General features: G+C 43.8%; 1 protein-coding gene across 4 annotated transcripts in view; it reads right to left on the reverse strand.

Moving 5' to 3' along the window:
• Positions 1–23,868, reverse strand: part of SCN8A (sodium voltage-gated channel alpha subunit 8) — a 335,228-nt gene that overhangs the window by 18,868 nt on the left and 292,492 nt on the right. For all 4 annotated transcript variants that reach the window (XM_075337138.1, XM_075337136.1, XM_075337139.1 and 1 more), the window contains exons 22-23: positions 13,091–13,375; positions 12,799–12,852 (exon numbers count right to left, since the gene is read on the reverse strand). In XM_075337138.1, coding sequence (XP_075193253.1) covers positions 12,799–12,852; positions 13,091–13,375 — 339 coding nt within the window. The remainder of the gene's footprint in view (positions 1–12,798; positions 12,853–13,090; positions 13,376–23,868) is intronic.

A 23,868-nucleotide genomic window follows, 5' to 3' on the forward strand; every position in this document is an offset into this window, starting at 1 on the left:
TTCATATGGGTATATTGACTGAAAAATAAATAAGTCATGGTCTTGAAGGGAGGAAAGGAAAAAATGGATGGTAGAGGGGTTAATGATGCTATAATAACACTTCACACTGAAAAACTTTTCATTCTTTTTAAAATATAAAATGTGTCAGTTTTTGGAGGCAGCTATCTGCCATGCCAGCATTTATACACAGGGGGTATACATGGAAGATGCCATAGGTTTATGACAAGCAGTGCTCCAAAAATGAACAATGTTTGGAAGTAGCAACAGGCTTGTTTGAAAAATGAAAAAGCGAATCCATTTTAACAAGTCTTCCAAAAATGATCCCTTTTTTAGGAGAATCAATAGGTTTGCTGTTTGAAAAGTGAAGAAGCAATAACTATTAAGCTGTTCAAGAATAATCTGGATTTTGAGATCAGCAACAGATTTACTATTTAAAAAATAAAGAGGCAATGGTTTCTTGAAAAAATTATATCATGCAAATATCTCATTTTTGGCTGTAATTTCAGATTTACACATTGATAAGCAAAAGGGTAACAATGTTTTGAATTTTTGACTTTCAGACTCCATATCTCACCATCCACTACAGCTTGAGATACCTTCATTTTATAGACAATCATCTTGGCTATCTCATACATACATATGACTTGCAACTATTTAGCATACGATTAGCTACGCAGATTCTTCTCATGTCACTGCATTGTTAACCCCTTAACGATCGCGGGCAGTAATCTTACGTCTTAGTGGTCATATTGTTACTGCCCGTGGTCTGCTGCCGGCAGCATGCAGCGATCGGAGCACATACCAGCTGATTTTTTACAGCGAAGATGTGTGCCTGCCAGGCACGAGCAGAATCGTTATCTGCCCGTGCCATTTAACCCCTTAAAGGGCGCAGTTAATATGACAGCGCCATTAAAATGGCATCGGCGGTAAACATTTACTCACCGGCCGATATTGGAAGTCACATGACGTGATCACGTGACTTCCGGTGGTTGTCATGGTAGCACAGGGTCATGTGATGACTCCTGCAGCTCACATGACTCACTTTCTGTTTCACCCGGCCCAGAGCTGGGGACCTTGTAAAATAAAAAAAAAAAGTTAAAAAAAAGTTTTTAAATAAATGTAAAAAAATAAAAAAATCCTAAAAGTTCAAATCACCCACCTTTCGCCCCACTGAAAATTAAAGGGTTAAAAAAATAAAAAAATATACACATATTTGGTATCGCCGCATTCAAAAATGCCCAATCTATCAAAAAATAAAATAAATTAATCTGATCAGTAAATGGCGTAGCGGCAAAAAAAAATCCAAACGCCAAAATTACGTTTTTTGGTTGCCACAAATTTTGCGCTAAATGTAATAACAGGCGATCAAAATGTAGCATCTGCGCAAAAATGGGACAGTTAAAAATGGCATCCTGAGACGCAAAAATAAAACCGTCAATGAGCCATAGAACCCGAAAAATAGGAACGCTACGGATCACGGAATATGGCGTAAAACGTACGCCACTTTTTTCGGGACAAACTTTTGATTTTTTTTTAACCCCTTAGATAAAAGTAAACTTATACATGTTTGGTGTCTACGAACTCACACTGACCTCAGGCATCAGCATCACATCAGTTTTACCATATAGTGAACACAGTGAATAAAATATATCAAAAACAATAGCACTATCGCACTTTTTTTGCAATTTTTCCGCATTTGGAATATTTTTGCCATTTTTCAGTACACTATATGGTAAAACATATAGTTTCATTTAAAAGTACAGCTCGTCCGTCTCTTGGAAGAATGGCGAAAAATAAAAACGGAAAGCAAAAAAAAAAAATCGTTTTTTTGTGAAGGGATTAATGTTTTGCTCCTAAAACTCTAAATTTTCATTTTTATTATTTTGTTAATATTTTGTAAATCCACCATTAGGCCCTGTGCGCACACTGCGGGGTTTGCCGCAGATTTACTGCATGAATTGCTGCAGAAAATGGTCATAATTTTTCTTCAGTCATTCCCCAGCAAAACCTATGGTAAAAAAAAAATGTTGTGCGCACACTGTTTTTTTTCCCCTACAGGTTTTGCTGCAGAATTTCTGAAGCAAAAAGAATTGCATGTCACTACTTTTCTGCAGGTATCTGCGGTTTTTGCCATAGATAATGGTAAGATAAATGACATTTTTGTGTACTCACCGTAAAATGTCTTTCTTGGAGCCTTTCATTGGGGGACACAGACAGTGGGTATTATGATGTCTCCAGGGAGGCGTGACACTAGATTGAAAAAGTTTTAGCTCCTCCCCCCACAGCATATACCCTAGCTAGACAGGAAACTAGCTCAGTTTGTTGTAAAAGCAGTAGGAGAAGAACAACGAAAACACAAGGGTGGGAGCTGTGTCCCCCAATGAAAGGCTCCAAGAAAGACATTTTACGGTGAGTACACAAAAATGTCATTTCCTTTCTCGCCTTTTCACTGGGGGACACAGACAGTGGGACATCCCAAAGCAGTCCCTGGGTGAGAACTGAACTATTAACAGTGTATAACATCAGACTAAGAGCTGACTAACAACTGCAACTGCAGGGAACACATAACAAACACTGTCAAAAACCGAGCAGTGGCCACTTATAAATGAGCCACTGCCGCCTGAAGGACTTGTCTTCCAAGAGCAGCATCCGCGGAGGCATGCGTATGCACTCTGTAGAATTTTGTAAACGTGTGCACACTGGACCAGGTAGCGGCCTTGCAAAGTTGGGCCGCCGAAGCCTGATAGCGGGTAGCCCAGGAAGCACCCACTGCTCGCGTATAGTGGGCCCGCACAGATTGAGGAGGAACAACACCTCATGCTTTGTAAGCCTCACAGATGGCAGTCCTAATCCATCGAGAAATCATGGATTTAGAAGCCTGATTGCCCTTTTTGTGTCCTTCTGAGAGGACGAAGAGGGCATCGGACTTGCGCAACGGCGCTGTTCTGGAGATGTAGATCCGCAGAGCCCTGACGAGATCTAGAGTGTGAAGGGTTTTTTCAAAAGAGTGGACCGGGATCGGACAGAATGATGGCAACACAATGTCCTCGTTTAAATGGAAAGAAGATACGACCTTCGGGAGAAAGGCAGGGGAAGGCCGAAGAACCACCTTATCATGATGGAATATCAGGTAAGGTGAGCAACAGGAAAGAGACGCTAGTTCGGACACTCGTCTGATAGAGGTAATGGCGACTAAAAAGGCAACCTTCCAGGACAGCCGTTGAAGAGAGATTTCTCTCAGAGGTTCGAAGGGAGGAAGCTGAAGAGCTCCGAGAACCAGATTCAGATCCCAGGAATCTAAGGGGTGGCGATAAGGAGGGACCAAATGCGCTACCCCTTGAAGAAAGGTATGGACCTGAGGGCGAGAAGCCAGCTGCTTCTGGAAAAATATTGACAAGGCAGAAACTTGTCCTTTAAGGGTACTGAGAGCTAGTCCCGAGTCCAGACCGTCTTGCAGAAAGGCAAGAACACTAGGGATTGAAAAGGTAAGGGGCGACCGATTATGACGGTCACACCAGGAAAGATAGGTCTTCCAGGTCCTGTGATAGATACTGGCGGACGAGGGCTTCCGAGCATTAAGCATGGTATGAACTACCTTAGAAGAAAAACCTGATTTAGCTAGAATCAAGGATTCAAGCGCCACGCCGTCAAATGCAGCTGTGCTGTATTCTGGTGGAATATTGGACCTTGCGACAGAAGATCCGGGCGGTCGGGAAGACGCCAGGGAGTGTCGACAAGCAGTCGGAGAAGCTCTGGGTACCAGGCTCTCCTGGGCCAGTCCGGGGCCACGAGGATCACCGGGATTCCCTCCGCTTTGATTTTCTTGATTACTCTCGGAATGAGAGGAAACGGAGGGAAGATGTAGGGTAGGCGGAACTGCGCCTACGGAAAGACTAGAGCGTCGGAGCCGATCGCTAGTGGGTCTCTCGACCAGGATATGAAGGGACGTATTTTGGCGTTCATCCGAGACGCCATGAGGTCCACATCTGGGAGTCCCCAACGAAGAGTGATCTGATGGAACACTTCGTTGTGGAAGCACCATTCCCCTGCCGCTAGACCTTGCCTGCTGAGAAAGTCTGTGGCCCAGTTGTCTACTCCTGGAATATGGACAGCTGAAATAATGGGGATGTGCTTCTCTGCCCAAAGAAGAATCCTGGATACTTCCTTCATCGCTGCCTTGCTGCGAGTTCCTCCCTGACGGTTGATGTAAGCCACGGCCGTGGCATTGTCTGACTGGATCCGAACAGGGAGGCCCAATAGTAAGGGTTGAAAATTCTGAAGGGCCAAAAATATGGCTCTGATCTCCAGAACATTGATGTGCAGGGAGCGCTCGGAAGGAGACCAGCGTCCGTGAACAGTGTGGTGGAGAAACACCGCCCCCGGCCTATCAGGCTGGCATCCGTCGTGACTACTTGCCAGTGGACCGGGCGGAAGGAATTCCCTTGAGATAGGGATGAGGCTTGAGTCCACCAAACGAGGGAGCTGAGCTCAGACCGAGATAGGCGGACTTACCGGTCTAGGGAAGCTGGATTCTTGTCCCAGGAGGATAGAAGATCCAGTTGTAGAGGGCGCAGATGGAATTGGGCAAAGGACACGGCTTCTATGACCGCCACCACCATGCCTAGCACTCTCATTCCATTCCGAAGGGATGTGTGAAGGCGAGAGCGGAGGAATTGGGCGGCCCGGATCAGGGAAGACCTCTTGTCTTCTGGAAGAAAAACCCAGGATTGAGCCGTGTCTATCAGCATACCTAAAAAGGTGATGCGCTGATGAGGAATGAGGGATGACTTGTTGAAGTTGACAAGCCACCCTAGCCTTGACAGGGTGTCTAGGCAAATCTGCACGCTTTCTGAGCAAACGTGAGGAGAGCTCCCTTTGACCAGAAGGTCGTCCAAGTAGGGAACGACCAGGATGCCTCTGGGGTGTAAAATGGACATGACGGCCGCCATGACCTTTGTGAAGACCCGAGGCACAGTGGCCAGCCCAAAGGGGAGGGCCCTGAATTGGAAATGACGGTGTCCTACGGCAAAACGAAGGAACCGTTGATAAGAGACACATATGGGAATGTGTAAATAAGCATCTTGAACGTCTATGGAAGCTAGGAATTCTCCAGGTTCCATGGCGGCTAGTACTGCTCTCAATGATTCCATTCGGAAAGTTCGAGTCCGTACGAATTTGTTCAGCCGTTTGAGGTCCAGGATAGGGCGGACAGAGCCATCTTTTTTGGGAATGACAAAAAGGTTTGAATAGAAACCTTTGCCGCGCTGTTCCAGGGGCACTGGAATGATAACGTTTGCTTTCTGTAAAAAGGCTATGGCCTGAAATAAGGCCTGGCTTTGCGTTTTGGAAGACGAGAACGCAGAAACCTGTTGGCCGGCAGGGAATGGAAATCGATCTTGTAACCTGAGGTGACGATTTCTCAAACCCAAGCATCGTGAGTGTGGTCTAGCCAGATATCCCGAAAAAGCAGAAGCCGCCCTCCAACAGGAGTCGGATCTGAGGGATACCTGGCGTCATGCTGAGGGGGCCTGTACAGAGTGAGGTCCTTTGGGTTTAGGTTGCTTGGAGTGGGAACGCCAGGAAGAACCCCTTCAGGGACCGGATCCTCGATCTGAGCGTTGGGACGATCCTTGGGCTGATGGTTTTTGGGGGGCAGGCCGAAAGGACTGCTTGCGCCAAGGAGATTTTTTTTAAATTCCTGGATACAGGCCGCTTTTGAGGTAGAATGGTACTTTTACCACCCGTCGTCTCAGAGATGAGTTTGTCGAAGGATTCTTCAAACAGACGCAGGCCATGGAAGGGGAGTGTGGACAGGGATTTCTTGGCGGATCCACAACAGGGGGTACTGACCAGGGCTTAACCATTTCAGAGAGAAAGGGATAAGCGAATGAATAGAAGGGTTTTTTATTAAACCTTCTATCAGGGTGATCCCATTAGATTAGATAAATTAGATATAATTTGCCGAAAAATGGGATCCTGGGCAAAGGACTTAGGAGGCTTCTTGGGCCGCTTGATTGCCGACTGAGAAGTCGGGTCAGGAGGCTGATCAGAGATCGACAGAGTGATTGACAGCCGAAATTAGTGTGTCCTCTATATGCCTAGACTCAGAAAGGACATCTGAATCAGAGTCAGAGTCTTGAGAATCGTGACTACTAACAGTCACGGAACCTCGGTCAGACTGACTATCGTTCGAGTCGGATGAGGCGTAGAGGTCGCAATGGCGCCTTTTGGAAACAGCCTTTTTACGTTCTGGGGAAGAGGGACCAGACGAAGCAGGCGGGCTCCTCTGAGGAAGCTGGGCCGGGGGAAGGCTGTTGGAGCCTGAGGACGGCTGGGATATCTGAGCGGCAAGGTCATCTAACCTTTTAGACATTAGAAGAGCCCATGCAGGCATTACGTCATCAGACGGGGGTGCTGCCTGGCCAGTGGCCGGGGCAGAATCCAAAACCTGCGCGGCCTCCTGGTCAGGCAGCGTAGGCTGTTGTGACACGGTAGTAGGGGCATCGCAGCCCCGGCATAGTGGATAGCTTCGGCCATTAGAAAACGAGCGTCCACAGGTGGTACAGGCATAGTATAAGTCCGTAGAGAACGCCTGGGAAGGTTTATCACCCTTGCGGTTACGCATGTCAGTAACAGAGTCCTACAGCCCTATATAGGGATATGCCGCTGTTAGTATGAGTGAGGAGCCACTAGCAGTATTATAAAGTGACTGCTATGCAGAGCCGGTATATACCGATAGCAAAATGGCATATACTGTCAAACAGTCGCCATATACCTGCAGGCAGAGCCAGTATATACCGCTAGTAGCTGATATACACCGCTAGCCAGCAGGCACACACCGCTAGAGACAGCGATATACCGCTGTGCAGAGCGGTATATAGTGCTGCAGAAGTGCAGAGCCAAGGAGGCTATCTCACCCGTGTCTGCTCCCCACGTGGAAAATGGCGTCCAGTGTTCCTGGCAGCATGGAAGAGAGAGACGGCCCCCGGAGACTGATTGGTCACAGGGCTGGGACTAAGCGTGACGGCCAATCGGAAAGGAGCTGCTCCTGAGTGAGGGAGCGGCTTCCAGAGCAGTGAGAGGGGGCGTTGCTAGAATGCAGGCCGAAGCCGTGGGCTAAATTAATGATGCTCCCCGAGATCACGGCCTGCATCGCCCCACCGGCGCCTTTCCAGTCGGCGGTTTGGATGCAGGGGACAGATGACTCGTCGTCTCCTTACCTGCTCCTGGCTCCGTCTGAAGACGCGTCGGTGATGGATGCGGGGATCTCAGGGACGCATCTTCGGCTCAAGGCTGAAGCAGGTCCTTGGCTCTGCTTATCCCTCTGGAGCTACCTTGGTGTGAGGTGCTTCCAGGGAGCCTGGAGGGGTACACAGACCCGACCACTTGGGTGCGAGGGAAGACTGACGGCTTGTGCACGCCAGGTTTCCTCTGCCCGTACACGGGGGAAACGGGGGTGGCAAGGCACCCTGGTATTGCCCCATATCAAAAATAGAATGAATAAGAAAAAACAAAATAAAAAATAAAAACAAAATAAGCTGGCCTGAGGCACCTGGTAGGGCAAGGCCAGACATGTCAGCCTCCCTGCTGACACTAGAAAAAACTGAGCTAGTTTCCTGCCTAGCTAGGGTATATGCGGTGGGGGAAGGAGCTAACACTTTTTCAATCTAGTGTCATGCCTCCCTGGAGACATCATAATACCCACTGTCTGTGTCCCCCAATGAAAAGGCGAGAAAGGAACACAGGGACCAACCCACGGAAAAACCAAGGCAAAACCGTTGCAAAAACGCGGGTGCAGTTTTGCCACGGTTTTTGGCGCGGGTGCAGTATATTCTGCCAGAGGGTGCGGATTTTTCTATAAGAAAAGTCCATTTTCTAGTGCACACATAGCCTTAGCTTTCAACACTGTCTGAATCCTTCTGGGCATGCTCTCTATCTGATTCAAGCATGCCTCGATCAAAATTTAATCAAAATTTACATGTTTCCAATGTTGGTGCATTCTGGTCGACTCACTTGGGTATTGTCACACGGAGTTTTGCTCAAAACTCGCTGAGTGTCATAGCGGCATCAGATGCTGTTCACACTACAGATTCTGAAACGCCACACTATGGTTTTCTGGTGTTTCTGAGTTACACAGTCAGGCTTGGGTGTCAACCAGCTATGTGCTGATTAATGGTCTGGCTAACAAGAGTTAATCTCTGCTAACCTGCTGGTTAAACCTCCCACAAGCGTATGAATCGGACAAGTGCAATGCGAGAAAATCTCGCATTGCACTCAGACTAATGTTAGTCAATGAGTCAGAGCAGATTGACAGTTTTTTCTCATCCAGATTCTGCATGAGAAAAAAGTTGCAGCACGCTGCGAATGGATGCTGAAATCGTGTGAGGCTCACCAATACAAGACAATGGGTGCAATGAAAAAATGGACAGCACACGGACCATACTAGTGACATCCATTTTATACATTAACATTATACATTACTGTTCTGTAGCATAGAACACTGTAAATGCTCCTGAAAATAACTGTAAATGAAGAATAGTTGCTGAGAAAAAAACGGATTGCATACTGACAGCCCGGATGACAAGTAAGAATAAAATTGCCCTACTTTTTTGGATGAAAATGGGACTGATTTTTAATACACTTGTGTGACCCCAGCCTTACCTCTAGGATCACATGTTGTTGGAAACTTATCACATTTACTCTCTTTTAAAGATGGTGGAATATGTCTTCCCATGCCTACTATAGTCTGTTGGTGTTTTGGTCTGTGTGCTGCTGTGTCCCAGTCCTGCTGGTGATTATATTGCAAGGTGCTTGGAGTTGTTGTGGAATTTTTTCATCGTTTTGTTGTGTCCTCCCTGCTCCTATTTTCCTCATTACCTCTTATTGTCTCTTACCTTTGTGTGAGCATGCTGTGAGATAGTTTTGGTTTTCCCTGTCTGTCTAACTCTGTTGGTGTTATGACACTCCTGTCTCGGCGGTCCCCTGGGTTAGGCAGGGAGAAGGTATAAGATCAGGGCTGGTCAGAAGCAGAGTCATGTTGGCGGCTCAGACATCCTTACCTTCAGAGGCAACTTTGCGATAAGGGATAGCTAGGATCCCCCAAGTCTAAGGCTAGTCTAGGAGTCCCGGTCCCTGCTCCACCCGATCGTGACAGGTATGTACTCAACTTTTTCTTCAACTCTACCAACATGTGTTCGATTGGGTTGAGGCCTGGGGACAGTGGGGGCACCTCTGCCTCATTGTCACTGAACAATTTCTTTGCCAATCTCGATGTATGCTTTGGGTCAGTATCCTGCTGGAACACTATGTCGTCCTTTTCATACCATAGTACTTGAGTGTACAAAGTAACTTGTCTTGTAGGATACTCACATGTAGCTCAGAATTGAGACCACCTTCGATCCTAGTCAAGTATCCAACACCTTATGCTGTGAAACATCCTAAAACTATCAGCCTTCCTCCACTTTCTCAATCCGTTAGGCCCTTTTCCCCTTGTTCACTCCAGACCCATTTGCACCCATCAGACCATAGTCTATTAACTTTCGTCTCATCGCTCCAAATCATCTGTTTCCAATCTTCTACTGTCCACTCTTCATACTTCTTCGCAAACTTGAGCCATTGTTTCTTATGATGATATTAAAGTCGAGGCTTCTTTACTATCTTTGCCACCATTGCAGACTTGTGTCAAGTGTGTCGCACGATGCTTGAAAGGACGTCTGTGATCTCACTATTATGAAGCAGACGAGCTACCTCCACTACCGTGTTTATTGCGCCAGAACTCGACTTGTTCACTCCGATACTTTGCCTGGACGTCCACCTCTTGGCTTTTGAATGGATAGACGGACTTCATTTCGTATTCTTCCAACTGTCATGGCACTCACATGATGCAATTTGCAAATTTTCTTTGGGCAAGAGACCGAAATCGATGAGCAGGATGATGCTGTTTGTCTTTTCTTGGCAAATCTTCTGCATGGCTGCTACTTAATTTGATCCTGTGACCTTTCACTTGGGAATCAACGTAATAAAATACTGAGCTATTAGGGAATTTGAGAATTGTAGTACACTGTAAAAATAAAAAATTCAAACACTTGGAGCAAACACTAACAATGGAGTAACGTGACAAGAATCTGCATAACTAATAATATGCTAAATAGTTGCAAGTCAAATTTATGTATGAAATAGCAAAGATGATTGTCTATCAAATGAAGGCAATAGGCAATCTCACTCTCAAAGCTGTAGTGGATGGTGAGATATGGAGCCTGAACGTCAAACGTTCAAACCATTGTTACCCTTTTGCTCTTCACTGTATCTGAGTGTCGAGTGTGCTGCATGTGTCTTATATGTGAGTGGTGTGTGTGTTGTATGTGTCTGATATGTGAGTGGCTTGTATAATGTATGTGTTTGAAATGCTGAAATGTGAATGGTATATATGCTGCATGTCTGCAATGTAACACCTACAGATTAAATGAGCAAAAAATATATTTTAAAAATTTTACAAGTTTTTATTGAATCAAATCAATTTAAAATATACATTATTTTAAAAGGATAAGCTGGAAAGTTTTTACAGGTGAAAAGATTCCCACAGGGTACTTATGGTATAACAATAACTATGAAAACTACTATGAAAAAAATATTAAAAGGTCTAGTCATATTTGTTATGGAACAACATATAGAAGCCTCTATAGAACGGTCAACATTCAATAAATCAATATATTGAAATAAAAAGAAGCGCCGCCACCTGGTGCTCCAACTCAGATACAGCCCACGTCTCTGATAAGGACATGTGGTAATGCCAGAAGTGAAAAATCACACTCCAAGTGTGGTACATACAAAAAAAACCACTGTAAATCAAGGGGAAACAATCCCAACAACTATAAATAAGGGTATTAAGAGGGTTAAATACTTGTAGACATGGCAAAGCTGATATCCAAGGGCTGGAGACACCAGAAGGCACAGCAAGCTTCGACATACGTTTCACTGCTGAATGGCTTTGTAAGCAGGCACTGTCTCATCGGCGCAAGTGGGGTCCCAAATACCAGGCTTAAGTGGCTGCATTAAATGTTGACCAAATCGGCGAGCATGGCGCCATATTGCCTCGTCCCCAGCAGTGACGGCAGAGTTCGGCAGAAAGACTGGATCAAAACTACCTGAAGAATTACAGTGGTGGACATATACTTTGCACCTACTTCTTTACTTTTATAACAAATACTAGCTGTACTACCTGCCTTCGCCCGGCTTAATAACTGTTGTTAACAAAATAGAATGTATTAACATTCCTGGGATAGAATGTATAAATAGAATGTATTAACGCCCAAGATAGTAACTGTCTCTCAGTTTTTGTTTCTCTCCCATTCTCTGTCTGTCTCCCCCTCTGTCTCTCTCTCTCTCTTTGTCTGTCTGTCTCTTTCCCTGTCTGTCTCTGACTGTCTCTGTCTCTTTCTCCGTTTGTCTCAATCTCTTTCCCTGTCTATCTATCTCTTTCCCTGTCTGTCTATCTATCTGTCACTTTCCCTGTCTGTCATTTTCCCTGTCTGTCTCTTTCCCTGTGTCTCTTTCCCTGTGTCTCTTTCCCTGTGTCTCTTTCCCTGTGTCTCTTTCCCTGTGTCTCTTTCCCTGTGTCTCTTTCCCTGTGTCTCTTTCCCTGTGTCTCTTTCCCTGTGTCTCTTTCCCTGTGTCTGTCTCTTTACCTGTTTTTGTCTGTCTCTTACCCTGTCTGTCTCTTTCCCTTTCTTTCCCTGTCTGTCTGTTTCCCTGTATCTGTCTCTGTCTCTTTGTCTGTGCCTGTCTCTTTGTGTCTGTTTCTTACCCTGTCTGTGTCTGCCTCTTTCCCTTTCTGTGTCTGTCTCTTTCCCCGGCTGCATTATGACACACCAACATTCCATATAAAGGCGTGGCTGCGCATTCTTCTGAACTTCTGGCTGCACTGTGGCTCCCAGCTCCATTCGCTTTAATGGAGGCAGGTTTCTTGGCGAATAACTGTAAAGCGCGGGGTTAAAATTTCCCCTCAAAACATAGCCTATGACGCTCTCGGGGTCCAGAAGTGTGAGTGTGCAAAATTTTGTGGCTGTAGCTGCGACGGTGCAGATGCCAATCCCGGGGACACACACACACACACACACACACACACACACACACACACACTCAGCTTTATATAATATATATATATATATATATATATATATATATATATATATATATATATATATATATATATATATACACACATACATATATATGTATATATATGATACATTTAATATAATATGTTATATTATATATTTCACTTTAATATATGCAGGGAGCATATAACCAGATCTATCCATAAAATTGTACTCTAAAGAGATTTAGTGTACATATCATAACCTAATGAATAATCTCAATTTAATGTACAATGTTGTTCCAAGTCTATTGTTCTTCAATTTAATGTACATTGTGACAAAATGTGTCTTCCTAACTACAATATGTTTTGCTGTTATTTATACTATGTATTTTTGGAGGCATTTAGACTTAATTTTAATTTTATTGTTTTCTATATTTGTCCCTCTTTTTCATTGAATATTCCATGGTGAACCTGAGGAAGGTCTAATATACCGAAACGTTCCTGTCACACATCATTTTGCTTGTACAGTAAAAATCTTCTAAGTCATCTATCCAATTTTGAGTGCCAGATTTAAAATATTTTTGTGAAATTGGGTTGGACCCTATCTGAGCACCAAGAACACTATATTACTCCAGGAGTGCCGTTCTTTCAGTTGCTTGTCTAATGAATCATTTCATTTGCTAATGGCAACTAGTTCTTACCCTTCTGGAGTCCACTGCTGCATACATAATGTCCATCCAACCCTTAAATGTAGCCTAAGAAAAATAAAAATGTTATATCATTAAAATATTTTAAAATATATACAGTATATGTACAACAAATTATATAGGTGATGCTGCTGAAGAACAGGCATAGCACTTATATGAATCATATTAATATCATATAGTGCATACAAAGGAACAAACAGGAAAAAAATTGAGTCTGAAAGGTTCATCTACTATCTTTATGGTTATAGCTATGAAAAGTCAATAATGACATAAAGATGAAGCTTACTACTTGAAGCAAGGCAAGGTATCCAGCCCCAACGTTGTCAAAGTTGATTTTTACATTTTTCCATCGGACTTCTGAGTAGTTTTGGTTTATAAGATAATCACAATCCGTCCAGTTGTTCACGTCTTCAATTAGGAATCGGTCTTCGGCGGTCTCATTGTAACAGTAGTAGTATTTGCCAGCAAACAAGTTGACCCCCATGATACTAAAAATCAGCCAGAATATAAGGCAGACCAGCAATACATTCATAATGGAAGGAATTGCACCAACCAAAGCGTTGACTACAACCTGCATTGGAAGGAGAAAACAACATTGTAGTAAAACAATCTCATTTCTTGACCGCTTCTGATCTTACACGGGAATGGTTGAAATTAAAGGCCACCTACAGCTGTACATTACTTCATCAGTATGCTGAGCGAAGTAGAATATAATAGGTGAATCTTGGACAATGTAATAAAATATTGCTGGGGCAAAGATAATGATACACAAGGAGTCCTACATTTTAGAAAACAATAGATTATCTTTTGAAATCACTACTCATAGATAAGCTGGAGTCACGTTCAAGAGTTCTTCAATCTACAGAAGGTGAGGCAAAACTTAGATTTGCTCCATATATCTAAGTGACTTTGGAATCAGTGGCCTTTAGATGGACATTCCCAAATATTGGCAAAGCATTCATTAAGACGTAGAAGTGGACAGTGTCCATACAGAGCGCATTGGTGACTATGCAGGTTATATATGCCTCAGGCAGCTGGCTGAGCATGCACTTAATGCAAGCTCAAGTTGTAAAAAGCCATATTCCCACCTCTGAATCAAAGACTTTTCGGATCCCACCAAAGTGTTGTAAAGAATGTGTAGCCATCAATTATATATTCCACTAAAGTTAAAGTTGATTTAAGTATTTAGTATTAAAAGCAGAGTGGAATAAGTCAAGAAATCACAAGAATATGAAGTTATAAGAGACAAGTATATAAAAATGTGAGCAGCTTCACAAACACATTGTACTATGGGTCGTTCTTAAAGGGAATCTGTCAGCAGGTTGTTGCCATGTAATCTGAAAACTGCATGCTGTAAGGATTAGGCTATGTGCGCACAGTGCCTTTTTGCGCGTTTTTTGTGTTTTTGGGCTCAAAACTGCATGACTTTGCTTCCCCAGCAAAGTCTATGAGTTTTCATTTTTGCTGTTCGCACACAACTTTTTTTGAAGCTGCGTTTTTGAGTTTTAAAAAAAAAAATGGACATGTCAATTCTTTTCTGCGTTTTCCCGCCATGCAATGCATTGGAAAAACGCAGAAAAATGCAGAGATCAAAAACGCAGCAAAACGCATGCGTTTTTACCGGTGCGTTTTTTTTGCGAGTTTTTGCCGCGGGTGCGTTTTTATGCGTTTTTTGCGGCCAAAAACGCAGCGTCAAAAGAACGCAGCGTGTTTACATAGCCTTAACATTCAGATCACAACCCTGTGTCTCTTATCTCAAAGTGTGATTTTGTTTACCTGCAATATTAGTTTAAGCTTCCTAGTTTTATCATTAGTCTGACTAAGGAGAGTGTGAGCTGAAGTCCGACTCCGCCCCTTCTATGATTAGTGGCTTCTGTCTATGGAAATGTACACTGATAGCATGGTGTGCATGGGTGCAGCTATATGGGATCTGCTACATGCAAAAAATAAAATCTTTGATTGCATCAGAACGGTTGCAGCCATTAATCTAAGTGATGATTATTAGATTTAGGATGTCTTTACCAAATCATGTTGCTCTCAGATGAGGCAGCAAAAACCTGCTGACAGATTCCCTTCTCTCCTCTGCATTCACAATTCTGCAGCATTTTGGGTGTTTTAAAATTGAACTTGCACAGAAGACAATAAAATTGGGTGAGTCGGTCGAAAAGCTGTTGACTGGTTCCGACAATAACCAGCAAGTGTGTAAGAGTACCTTCCGGCTAAAAGATATTACGTCACTTAGGCTGAGTTCACATGTCCTATAATCATCTATTAGAACGGATCCAGCAGCAATCCGTTAGTTAAAAAGTTGTGGAAACACAACTTTTTTGTCCATTTGAAGAAATTGATTTTTGCAGGATCCGTTTTTTTAACATTGGAATCCATGGAAAACAGAACCATTAACAGATTGCTATTTAGTCATTCATTTTTCTTGCATTTGTAAAGGATTCCTTTTTTTCTTACTGGATCAGTTTCAAATGGAAGATAAATAGCGATCAGTTAATGGATCCGTCTTTTGTAGACTGATATGTTAAGGATCTGCAAAACGCTATTTTTTCAAAATGGACAATGTTTCATTGTGAGATAAGCAAAAATGCTAGATATGACAACCTTATATTATCGAAAAATGTATTTTAAAATATGCTGCTTGATCCTTTTTAATGGTTGATTAATGGACTTGAACTTAGCCTAAATGGTAATCAGTCAGCAGGATTTTGCTATGGAATCTGAGAGCAGCATGTGACCAGAAGGGGCAGGGTCTCAGCCAACAGAAAAATGTTGCTTTGTGGTATTAGCTTTGTTGGCTGAGGCCCTGCCCCTTCTAGTCACATGGGTATGACCTCAGACAGGTCCTGCAAGAGAAAAAATGAATTGTTTGTATAATACTTATGCTAATTCTAACAGGGGGAGGAGCTAACTCTGAATACCCCCCAGATATTATCTGATCCTCAGCTGCTGTCACTCAAGAAGCTGCCTATTTTATAAACTTTACTTTCTTGGGTTTCAAAATCTATACATCGGAGCTGACCACTAAAAGTATGTGTAGACTCAGCCTGATAATTCCAGTATAGCACTGGGTTTAGGTTATATACGAAAATCCTGGTGATTGGTTCCCTTTAAGGCTGAGTTCACTTGTCCTGTAAATCATCCGTTAGAACAGATCCTACAGAGATACATTGGGAAAACTGGAAACACAACTTTTTGTCCATTTTTAAATAATTGTTTTCCACCGGATTCGTTTTTTTTTAAATTGATTGCTATTTAGTCATCCGTTAGGCTTGCATTTGTAACCGACATGCTTTTTTCTTACAGGATGAGTTAGAAATGGAAGAATGGAAGATAAATAGCAATCTGTTAACGGATCCATTCTCTATCGACTTTAATGTTAAAAACACAGATGCAAAACAAGAAAGCCTGCGGAGACACCATCACATGTTTCTCAACGCTGGCAGAAAACTAGCCAGGTCTTTCACCGGGACAAAAAACCACGGGAAGAGCAGTCTCCAGTCAAGGAGACCACCTATGCCAAACATGGTATCCATCCACAGACAGCTGTTTCGGGGTATTTGCCCCTTATCAGTGTGGAATAGAAAACTGGCTAGTGGGAGCATTGCCTAGTAGAAGACTACATAAGCAAGGATGGTTGACCTTAGGGAGATCAGCATCCAACACCGCGGAGACACCATCACGTGGTTCTCAACGCAGATGCGGCAGAAATAATTTTGCCAATGGATCTCTACAGGATCCGTTCTAATGGATGACTTTATGACGTGAACTCAGCTAACCAATTAGATCCCACTAGCCCAATCCAAGGATACATAATCTTCAGTAATTCTGTACATTGGAATATTTTATCTATTAGAAGGCATTTCATGTTCTACTCTATTCTGTAAATTGATTTTAAACATTATATGGCAAAGCTACAATTTGAGAAATTCAATTGAGCCTAGTTCCGTTATCATTTTAATAATTCCACTCTGCATTTAAATTAAATCGACGTTTATTGCTATTCATATCTTTAAAAAGTTCAGATTTGTCATGTCTAGGGTGCCACCACGAGAGGGAACATGGCTTTTATGTGACTTTTTGCATTGGCAGTTAGTATATTGCATGCATTTTTCATTGCATTAATATCACTTAAAATAAAATAAATAATAAATAGAGACATGGTAGTTCTTTCTGCGATTAAGTTAATATGAAGCTGAGAACACAAAGAACTACAGAACATGTAATGGCTCAAAGCTTGCACGTCACATGCTTTCTATTTTTAAATCTGCCCATTTTAATAATCTAGTATCTAGATACAAATATCATGAGGATAAACGGGTGGAGGAGCAGATATGATGTTCACATAAAGCGGATCTTGTTGAGTTACGCTTCTTGCAGTACCACATTTCTACCTTAACTTATATGGCCAAGACCCACTAAACCCCTTGATCAAAATGGAAAAGCCATTGTCCCAGTGATGGAGATGTATATGCCAAGTATCCAGCAACGGAGAAGTTTTACCCCATGGTGAACTTGACTTTTGGGCCTGAAGCAAAATCTATCCAAAGTATTGTCATAAAAGCAAAAACAAAGGAATAATCTGGAGCCTAAATACACCATACTTGAGGTGCCTTTTCCTGTTGGGTGTCTAACCTAGGTAAATTATCTGCAGATTCTTCCTCTTAATTGATTTAGTGTGTGTGACATTCTGTGTTAGTGGCTGTCAGCCTGTTTGCTTATAAGTAGAGATGAGCCACCACCCTAGTGTTCGAGTTCGATTCGTCGAACGGCAGGTGTGTTCGTCGAACGTTCGACGACCGTTCATCGAACACTTTCGAACGCCTTCGAACATCATTGAAAACAATGGCAGGCAAACACAAACACATACAAACACGAACGCACACACACATATTATGCTCACCTTACCTTCCATTCCATTGCCGGCCTCCTGAGACTTGCAGTTCGCCGGTACAAGATCTGTATTGGGTAACCATGCGACCGATGCCCCGGAGCGTCCGCTGTCAGGGCGCTGATGTCAAAGGCAGGAGCCGCTTGCCTCTGATTGGCCATCGCGCTGCCTTTGAGTACCGTCTGACAGAGGAAGTTCCTCCCTCGTCGTGATGGTTATTCGATACACGTAGTTCGCCGCTACAGGATGTGTATCGGGTAACCATCGCGACAAGAGAGGAACTTCCTCTGTCAGACGCTACTCAAAGGCAGCGCACTGGCCAATCAGAAGCAAGCGGCTCCTGCCTTTGACGTCAGCACTCTGGCAGCGGAAGTTCCGGCATCGGTCGCGATGGTTACCCGATACACATCCTATAGCGGCAAACTACAAGTATCGGGTAACCATCACGACCGATGCCGGAACTTCCAGAATGCTGACGTCAAAGGCAGGAGCCGCTTGCCTCTGATTGGGCAGCACGCTGCCTTTGAGTAGCGTCTGACAGAGGAAGTTCCTCCCTTGTCGCGATGGTTACCCGAAACACATCCTGTAGCAGCGAACTACGTGTATCAAGTAACCATCACGACGAGGGAGGAACTTCCTCTGTCAGACGCTACTCAAAGGCAGCGCGCTGGCCAATCAGAGGCAAGCAGCTCCTGACTTTGACGTCAGCGCTCTGCCAGCGGAAGCTCCGGGGCATCGGTCGCATGGTTACCCGATACACATCCTGTACCGGGGAACTGCAAGTCCAAAGAGGCCGATAATGGAACGGACGGTAAGGTGAGCATAATATGTGTGTGTGTGTGCGTGTATGTTTGTGTGTGTTTGTACGTGTTTGTATGTGTTTGTGCGTCTGTGGAATGGCACAATAGGGGACCAGGGTGCAACATTTAACAAGTTGTGGAACGAATTGTCAGCATTGCAATGATTTCCTATGGGAAATCTTGCTTTGCTGAACTAGTAACTTGGTTAACAAGCACACTCCCAGAACGGATTGTTCTCGTTAACCAAGGTTCCACTATATTAACATTTAATAACAGTATTACTGTGAAAAGCCAGTTACGCTTTTGGTGATCGAACCGTTATCGAACATAACCTCGAACTATCGAATTTGAAGCTAATTGTTCACCTTCGTCGAACGACTCGAACATCACCTAGAACAGGTCGAACTTGAGATTGGCAAACAGTTCGATTCGAACACCGCTCATCTCTAGTTATAAGGATAGCAACAAATAGATCATGGAGAGGTATAAGGGGATTCTTCAGGTTATTTGTCATGTTATTACATAAGTTATGTCCTATTGATATGTTATCTACATTTACTGTATAACATGTTGAACTATTATTTGGGTATAATGAATTTTTGGGGAGGTGGTTCTCTTCCTTTATGACTGTCTCCAACAAGACACAGAAGAACACACCTCCGCCTCTATGTAAGTGGGTGATGTTGTAGTTCTCAACCATGCTGGCATTGATGTTGACATTGTATAGCAGTTTTCGGCTGATTGGTAAGATGGGGAGTCTATAAACTAGAATAGGTCAAAATAGTGGCATTTCATAATGTGAAAAAAGTACCGCGTTGCACCCAGAAATTTACTTTACTACTAGAGACTAGAAAGAGGAGGGTGCTGAGGGCACGTAACCTAGGAAGATCACGTAAAGGTGTTTTCTCACAAAGTTCATATTAATCAATAGATCTTAGATAATAAACATTTATACAATTAAATGTGTTTAAAAAAAGGTTCCTGTGCTGAGATAATCTTAGATATGTGCCCCTGCTATGTACTGTATAATGGCCGTGTCTGACCATACAGCGACAAGGTCTGATCATATCACAGCTCCTGCGCCTGGGAGGATGCAATACAGTACAGGTAGTCTTCAACTTACGACGTTGATCCGTTCTTACGCGGCGTCGTAAACCGAATTTCGACGTAAGTCGAACCATACAAGCCAATGTATACCAATACCATCAATAAACACAGGTACATTAAAATATTGTGCAGTACAGTACGTTTAATAATGAAATACTGTACTGTAACAGTAATAAACAGTGCACTGTAATAAACAAAGATAATAATTCCAAAGAGAAAACATGCTTATTGGGAGGAAGCTGCAGAAGGTGCTGGAGACACTGGAGCCGGTGAGTCAAGAGGGGCAGCTGAGGTAGAGGGTACAGGTACAGGATCTGTTGCAGGATCTGTTGCAGGCCTCTCTACCTTCTTGAAGTACTGCTGCAGGTTAGTTTGGAAGGAGACCATCTTCTTCTCCTTCAAGATCTCCTTGTAACACCTAAGGGAATCCATGACTCCTCTGGCAACCCTAGTATACCTCTCCATGATGGGATCCTCAGCCTCAAACCTTGACAACCCTTCCTCTATCAGGGCAAAACCTCCTGCCAAGCCCTGCCTTGTAAATCTCTTGGGTTCTGTGGTTCGTATGTCTTCCTCTTCCTCTATCATCTGCTTCTCCAGTTGAATAAGGTCCTCAGCAGATAACTCCTCTCCATGAGATGCCAGTAGCTCTGTGACATCATCCTCCTCCACCTCCAGATTCATTATCCTACTCATATCAACAACTTCCTTTATGACACTAGTCCTTGATTCTTGGACCTCTGTGACATCATTCACAAACTGGGGACACAGTTTTTTCCACACACCATTCATACTGGTATGCTTAACCTCATCCCAGGAATAAGCAATGTTATTCACAGCATCAAGGATATTGTATGTTTTCCAAAAGTCCTTTAGAGTCAAGTCCTTATATTTTTCAGTTGCTGTTAAAGCATTACCAATGACCCTTCGGAGGTAGAAAGCCTTGAATGTAGCAATGACTCCTTGGTCCATAGGCTGTATTAGGGCGGTGGTATTTGGTGGAAGGTAAACCACCTTGACATTAGGGTTAAAGTCATCCAGATGAGCAGGGTGTCCAGGGGCATTGTCCAGAATTAGCAACACCTTAAAGGGGATATCCTTGGAGGTACAATACCTCTCCACGCCTGGCACAAAATGGTTGGTGAACCAGTCATCAAACACTGCAAGTGTCACCCATGCCTTCCTATTAGACTTCCAGATGACTGGTAGTTGACCCTTTGAAATGCCCTTGAGTGCCCTTGGATTCTCAGCCTGATACACCAGCATGGGCTTCAGTTTGTAGTCGCCAGCAGCATTGCCCCCAAGAAGCAAAGTCAGTCTCTCCTTGCCGACTTTATGACCTGGTGCTGACTTCTCCTCCTTGGCGATTTAAGTACGGTTAGGCAAACGTTTCCAAAACAAGCCTGTCTCATCCACATTGAAGACTTGTTGGGCACAGTAACTACCGTCTTCAATTATCTCAAACAATGCTTTAGGAAACTCAGTTGCTGCTTTCTCATCAGCATTAGCAGTCTCACCTTGCACTTTAATGTTATGGAAATTGGCACGATCCTTAAACCTCATAAACCAACCCCTACTCGTCACGAATTCTTCACATTCACTTCCTTCCCCCCTTTTGTCTTTTCAACGTCTCAAACAGTTGCCTAGCCATCTCCTGAATAACCATAAGGCTCACAGGGATACGGCGCTGATTTTGGTCTTCCAACCAAAGCACCAATAATCTTTCCATCTCAATAATAAGCCCACTATGCTGCTTTGTTATCACTGTCGCTTTCATAGGAGCAGATCCTTGCACATGTTCAAGGATACGATCTTTATCCTTGATAATCGTAGCGACAGTCAAACGACTAAGTCCTAATGACCTGCCAATTTCTGTTCGTGTTTCCCCCTTTTCAGATCGCCTTAGAATATCCACTTTCACCTCCATAGCGATGGCCTTCCTTTTCTTTGATGAACTGGTATCAGATGAGTCTGGCTTTCGTTTTGGAGCCATAATGAAGGGTGTTATGGGGTGCAGAACACTTGTTTTCCAATGTAACCGGGAACAGCGTACAGCGCTGGCCTCTACAGGAAGTCAGAATGAAGCGTCGTAAAAAGCGTCATAACCACAAAACCACGTAACGACGTAACTCGAGACCGAGCGTCGTAACCACGAAACGACGTAACTCGAGACCGTCGTAACCTGAGGACTACCTGTATACAGACAGTACATCATGTGATAGCAAATGATTCTTTCTTTGAGGTAAAACATTTTTTTTAAAAAACAGGCAGGTAATTGCTTTACCTCACAAAATGAATCATGTGAAGCAATATTTGTATTCTTTTTACTTCCTCCCCGGCCCACTAGATATGGTATGATTAGACCATGTCCCCATATGAGAGACTTGACACTCAGATTGCTGAACAAAAGCTGCTAGTTTTACTTTGAAATCCTTTTAAAATGAACAGAGCACAGACGTTTCGGTCCTAATACCTCGCACCTTCATCAACGTGCATGCTGGAGTTCACATGCAGCTTAGTTTCATAGACGCTGATAAGGAGCCAGCGGTGTCCACCGTTGTGTCAGCGGTGGACACCACAGGCTGTGCTAGTGAGCATTTCTCTTCTGCCAAGATAATCCATCCACCTCACAAGTGCGGCATATTAAAGGGAACTTGTCACTAGATTTGGTGACTATAAGCTGCAGCCACCACCAATGGGCTCTTATAGACAGTATTCTAACATGCTATATATAAGAGCCCAGGCCACTGTGTAGAATGTAAAAATCACTTTATAATACTTTCCTAGAAGGTCGGTACGGTACAGATGGGTCAGATGAGTGTCTCCGTTCTCCGGGTGCAGTGCCTCGTCTTTCGGCCATCTTTGTCCTCCTTCTTCTGAAGCCGGGGTGCATGACGCGTTCTACGTCATGCATTGAGGTCCTGCATAGGATGCGTCATTCACTCCGGCTTCAGAAGAAGGAGGACAAAGATAGCCGAAAGAGGAGGAACCGCACCCGGAGAACGGAGACACCCATCTGACCCATCTGCACCATACCGACCATTTAGGTAAGTATTATAAAGCCATTTTTACATTCTACACAGTGGCCTGGGTTTTTATATACAGCATGTTAGAATGTTTTATATAAGAGCCCACTGATGGTGGCTGCAGCTTATAGTCACCAAATCTGGTGACAGGTTCCCTTTAAGATGCTGATCAGACACCATGATTATTGCACACGTGTGCCTTAGGATGGCCACAATAAAAGACCACTCTAAAATGTGCAGTTTTACCACACATCACAATGCCACAAGTTTTGAAGAAGCGTATAATTGGCATGCGGATTGCAAGTGAATTGAATGTTCATTTCTCTACCATAAGCTGCCTCCATAGGCGTTTCAGAGAATTTGGCAGTACATCCAACCGGCCTCACAACACAGACCATGTGTAACCACACCAGCCCTAGACATCGACATCCAACATCTTCACTTCAAAGATCATCTGAGACCAGCCACCCGGGCAGCTGCTGCATTAATCGGTCTCCATAATTAAACAGTTTCTGCGCAAACTGTCAGAAACCGGCTCAGAGAAGCTCATCTACATGTTCGTCATCTTCATCAGGGTCTCCACTGGACTGCAGATTGTCGTTGTAACCAACTTGTGTGGGCAAATGTTCACATTCTATGGCGTCTGGCACATTGGAGAGGTGTTCTCTCAGAAGAGGAATCCCAGTTTTCACTCTACAGGGCAGATGGCAGACTGTGTCTATGGTGGTGTGGGGGTGAGCGGTTTGCTGGTGTCAATGATGTAACCCATGGTGGCGGTGGGGCTATGGTGTGGGCAAGAGTGTGTTACAGACAACGAACACATGTGCATTTTTATTGAATTTCGAATGCACAGAGATACCGTGGCGAGATCCTGAGACCATTGTTGGGCCATTCATCCACAACCATCACCTCATGTTGCAGCATGATAATGCACAACCCCATGTTACACGGTTCTGTACACAATTCCTAGAAGCTGAAAACATCCCAGTTCTTGCAAGGCCGCAAACTCACCGGACAAGTAACCCTTTGAGCTTATTTGGGATGCTCTAAATCGGCATATACAACAGCGCGTTCAAGTTCCTGCCAATATCCAGCAACTTTGCACAGCTATGGAAGAAAAGTGGACCAACAATCCACAGGCCACAAACAACCACCTGAAGTGAAGGAGATGTTTTGCACTGTGTGAAGACAATTGTGGTCACACCAGATACTGACTGGTTTTCTGAGTCCCAGC

This window comes from Anomaloglossus baeobatrachus, chromosome 2 (assembly GCF_048569485.1).
Source record: "Anomaloglossus baeobatrachus isolate aAnoBae1 chromosome 2, aAnoBae1.hap1, whole genome shotgun sequence".
Lineage (NCBI taxonomy): Eukaryota > Metazoa > Chordata > Amphibia > Anura > Aromobatidae > Anomaloglossus > Anomaloglossus baeobatrachus.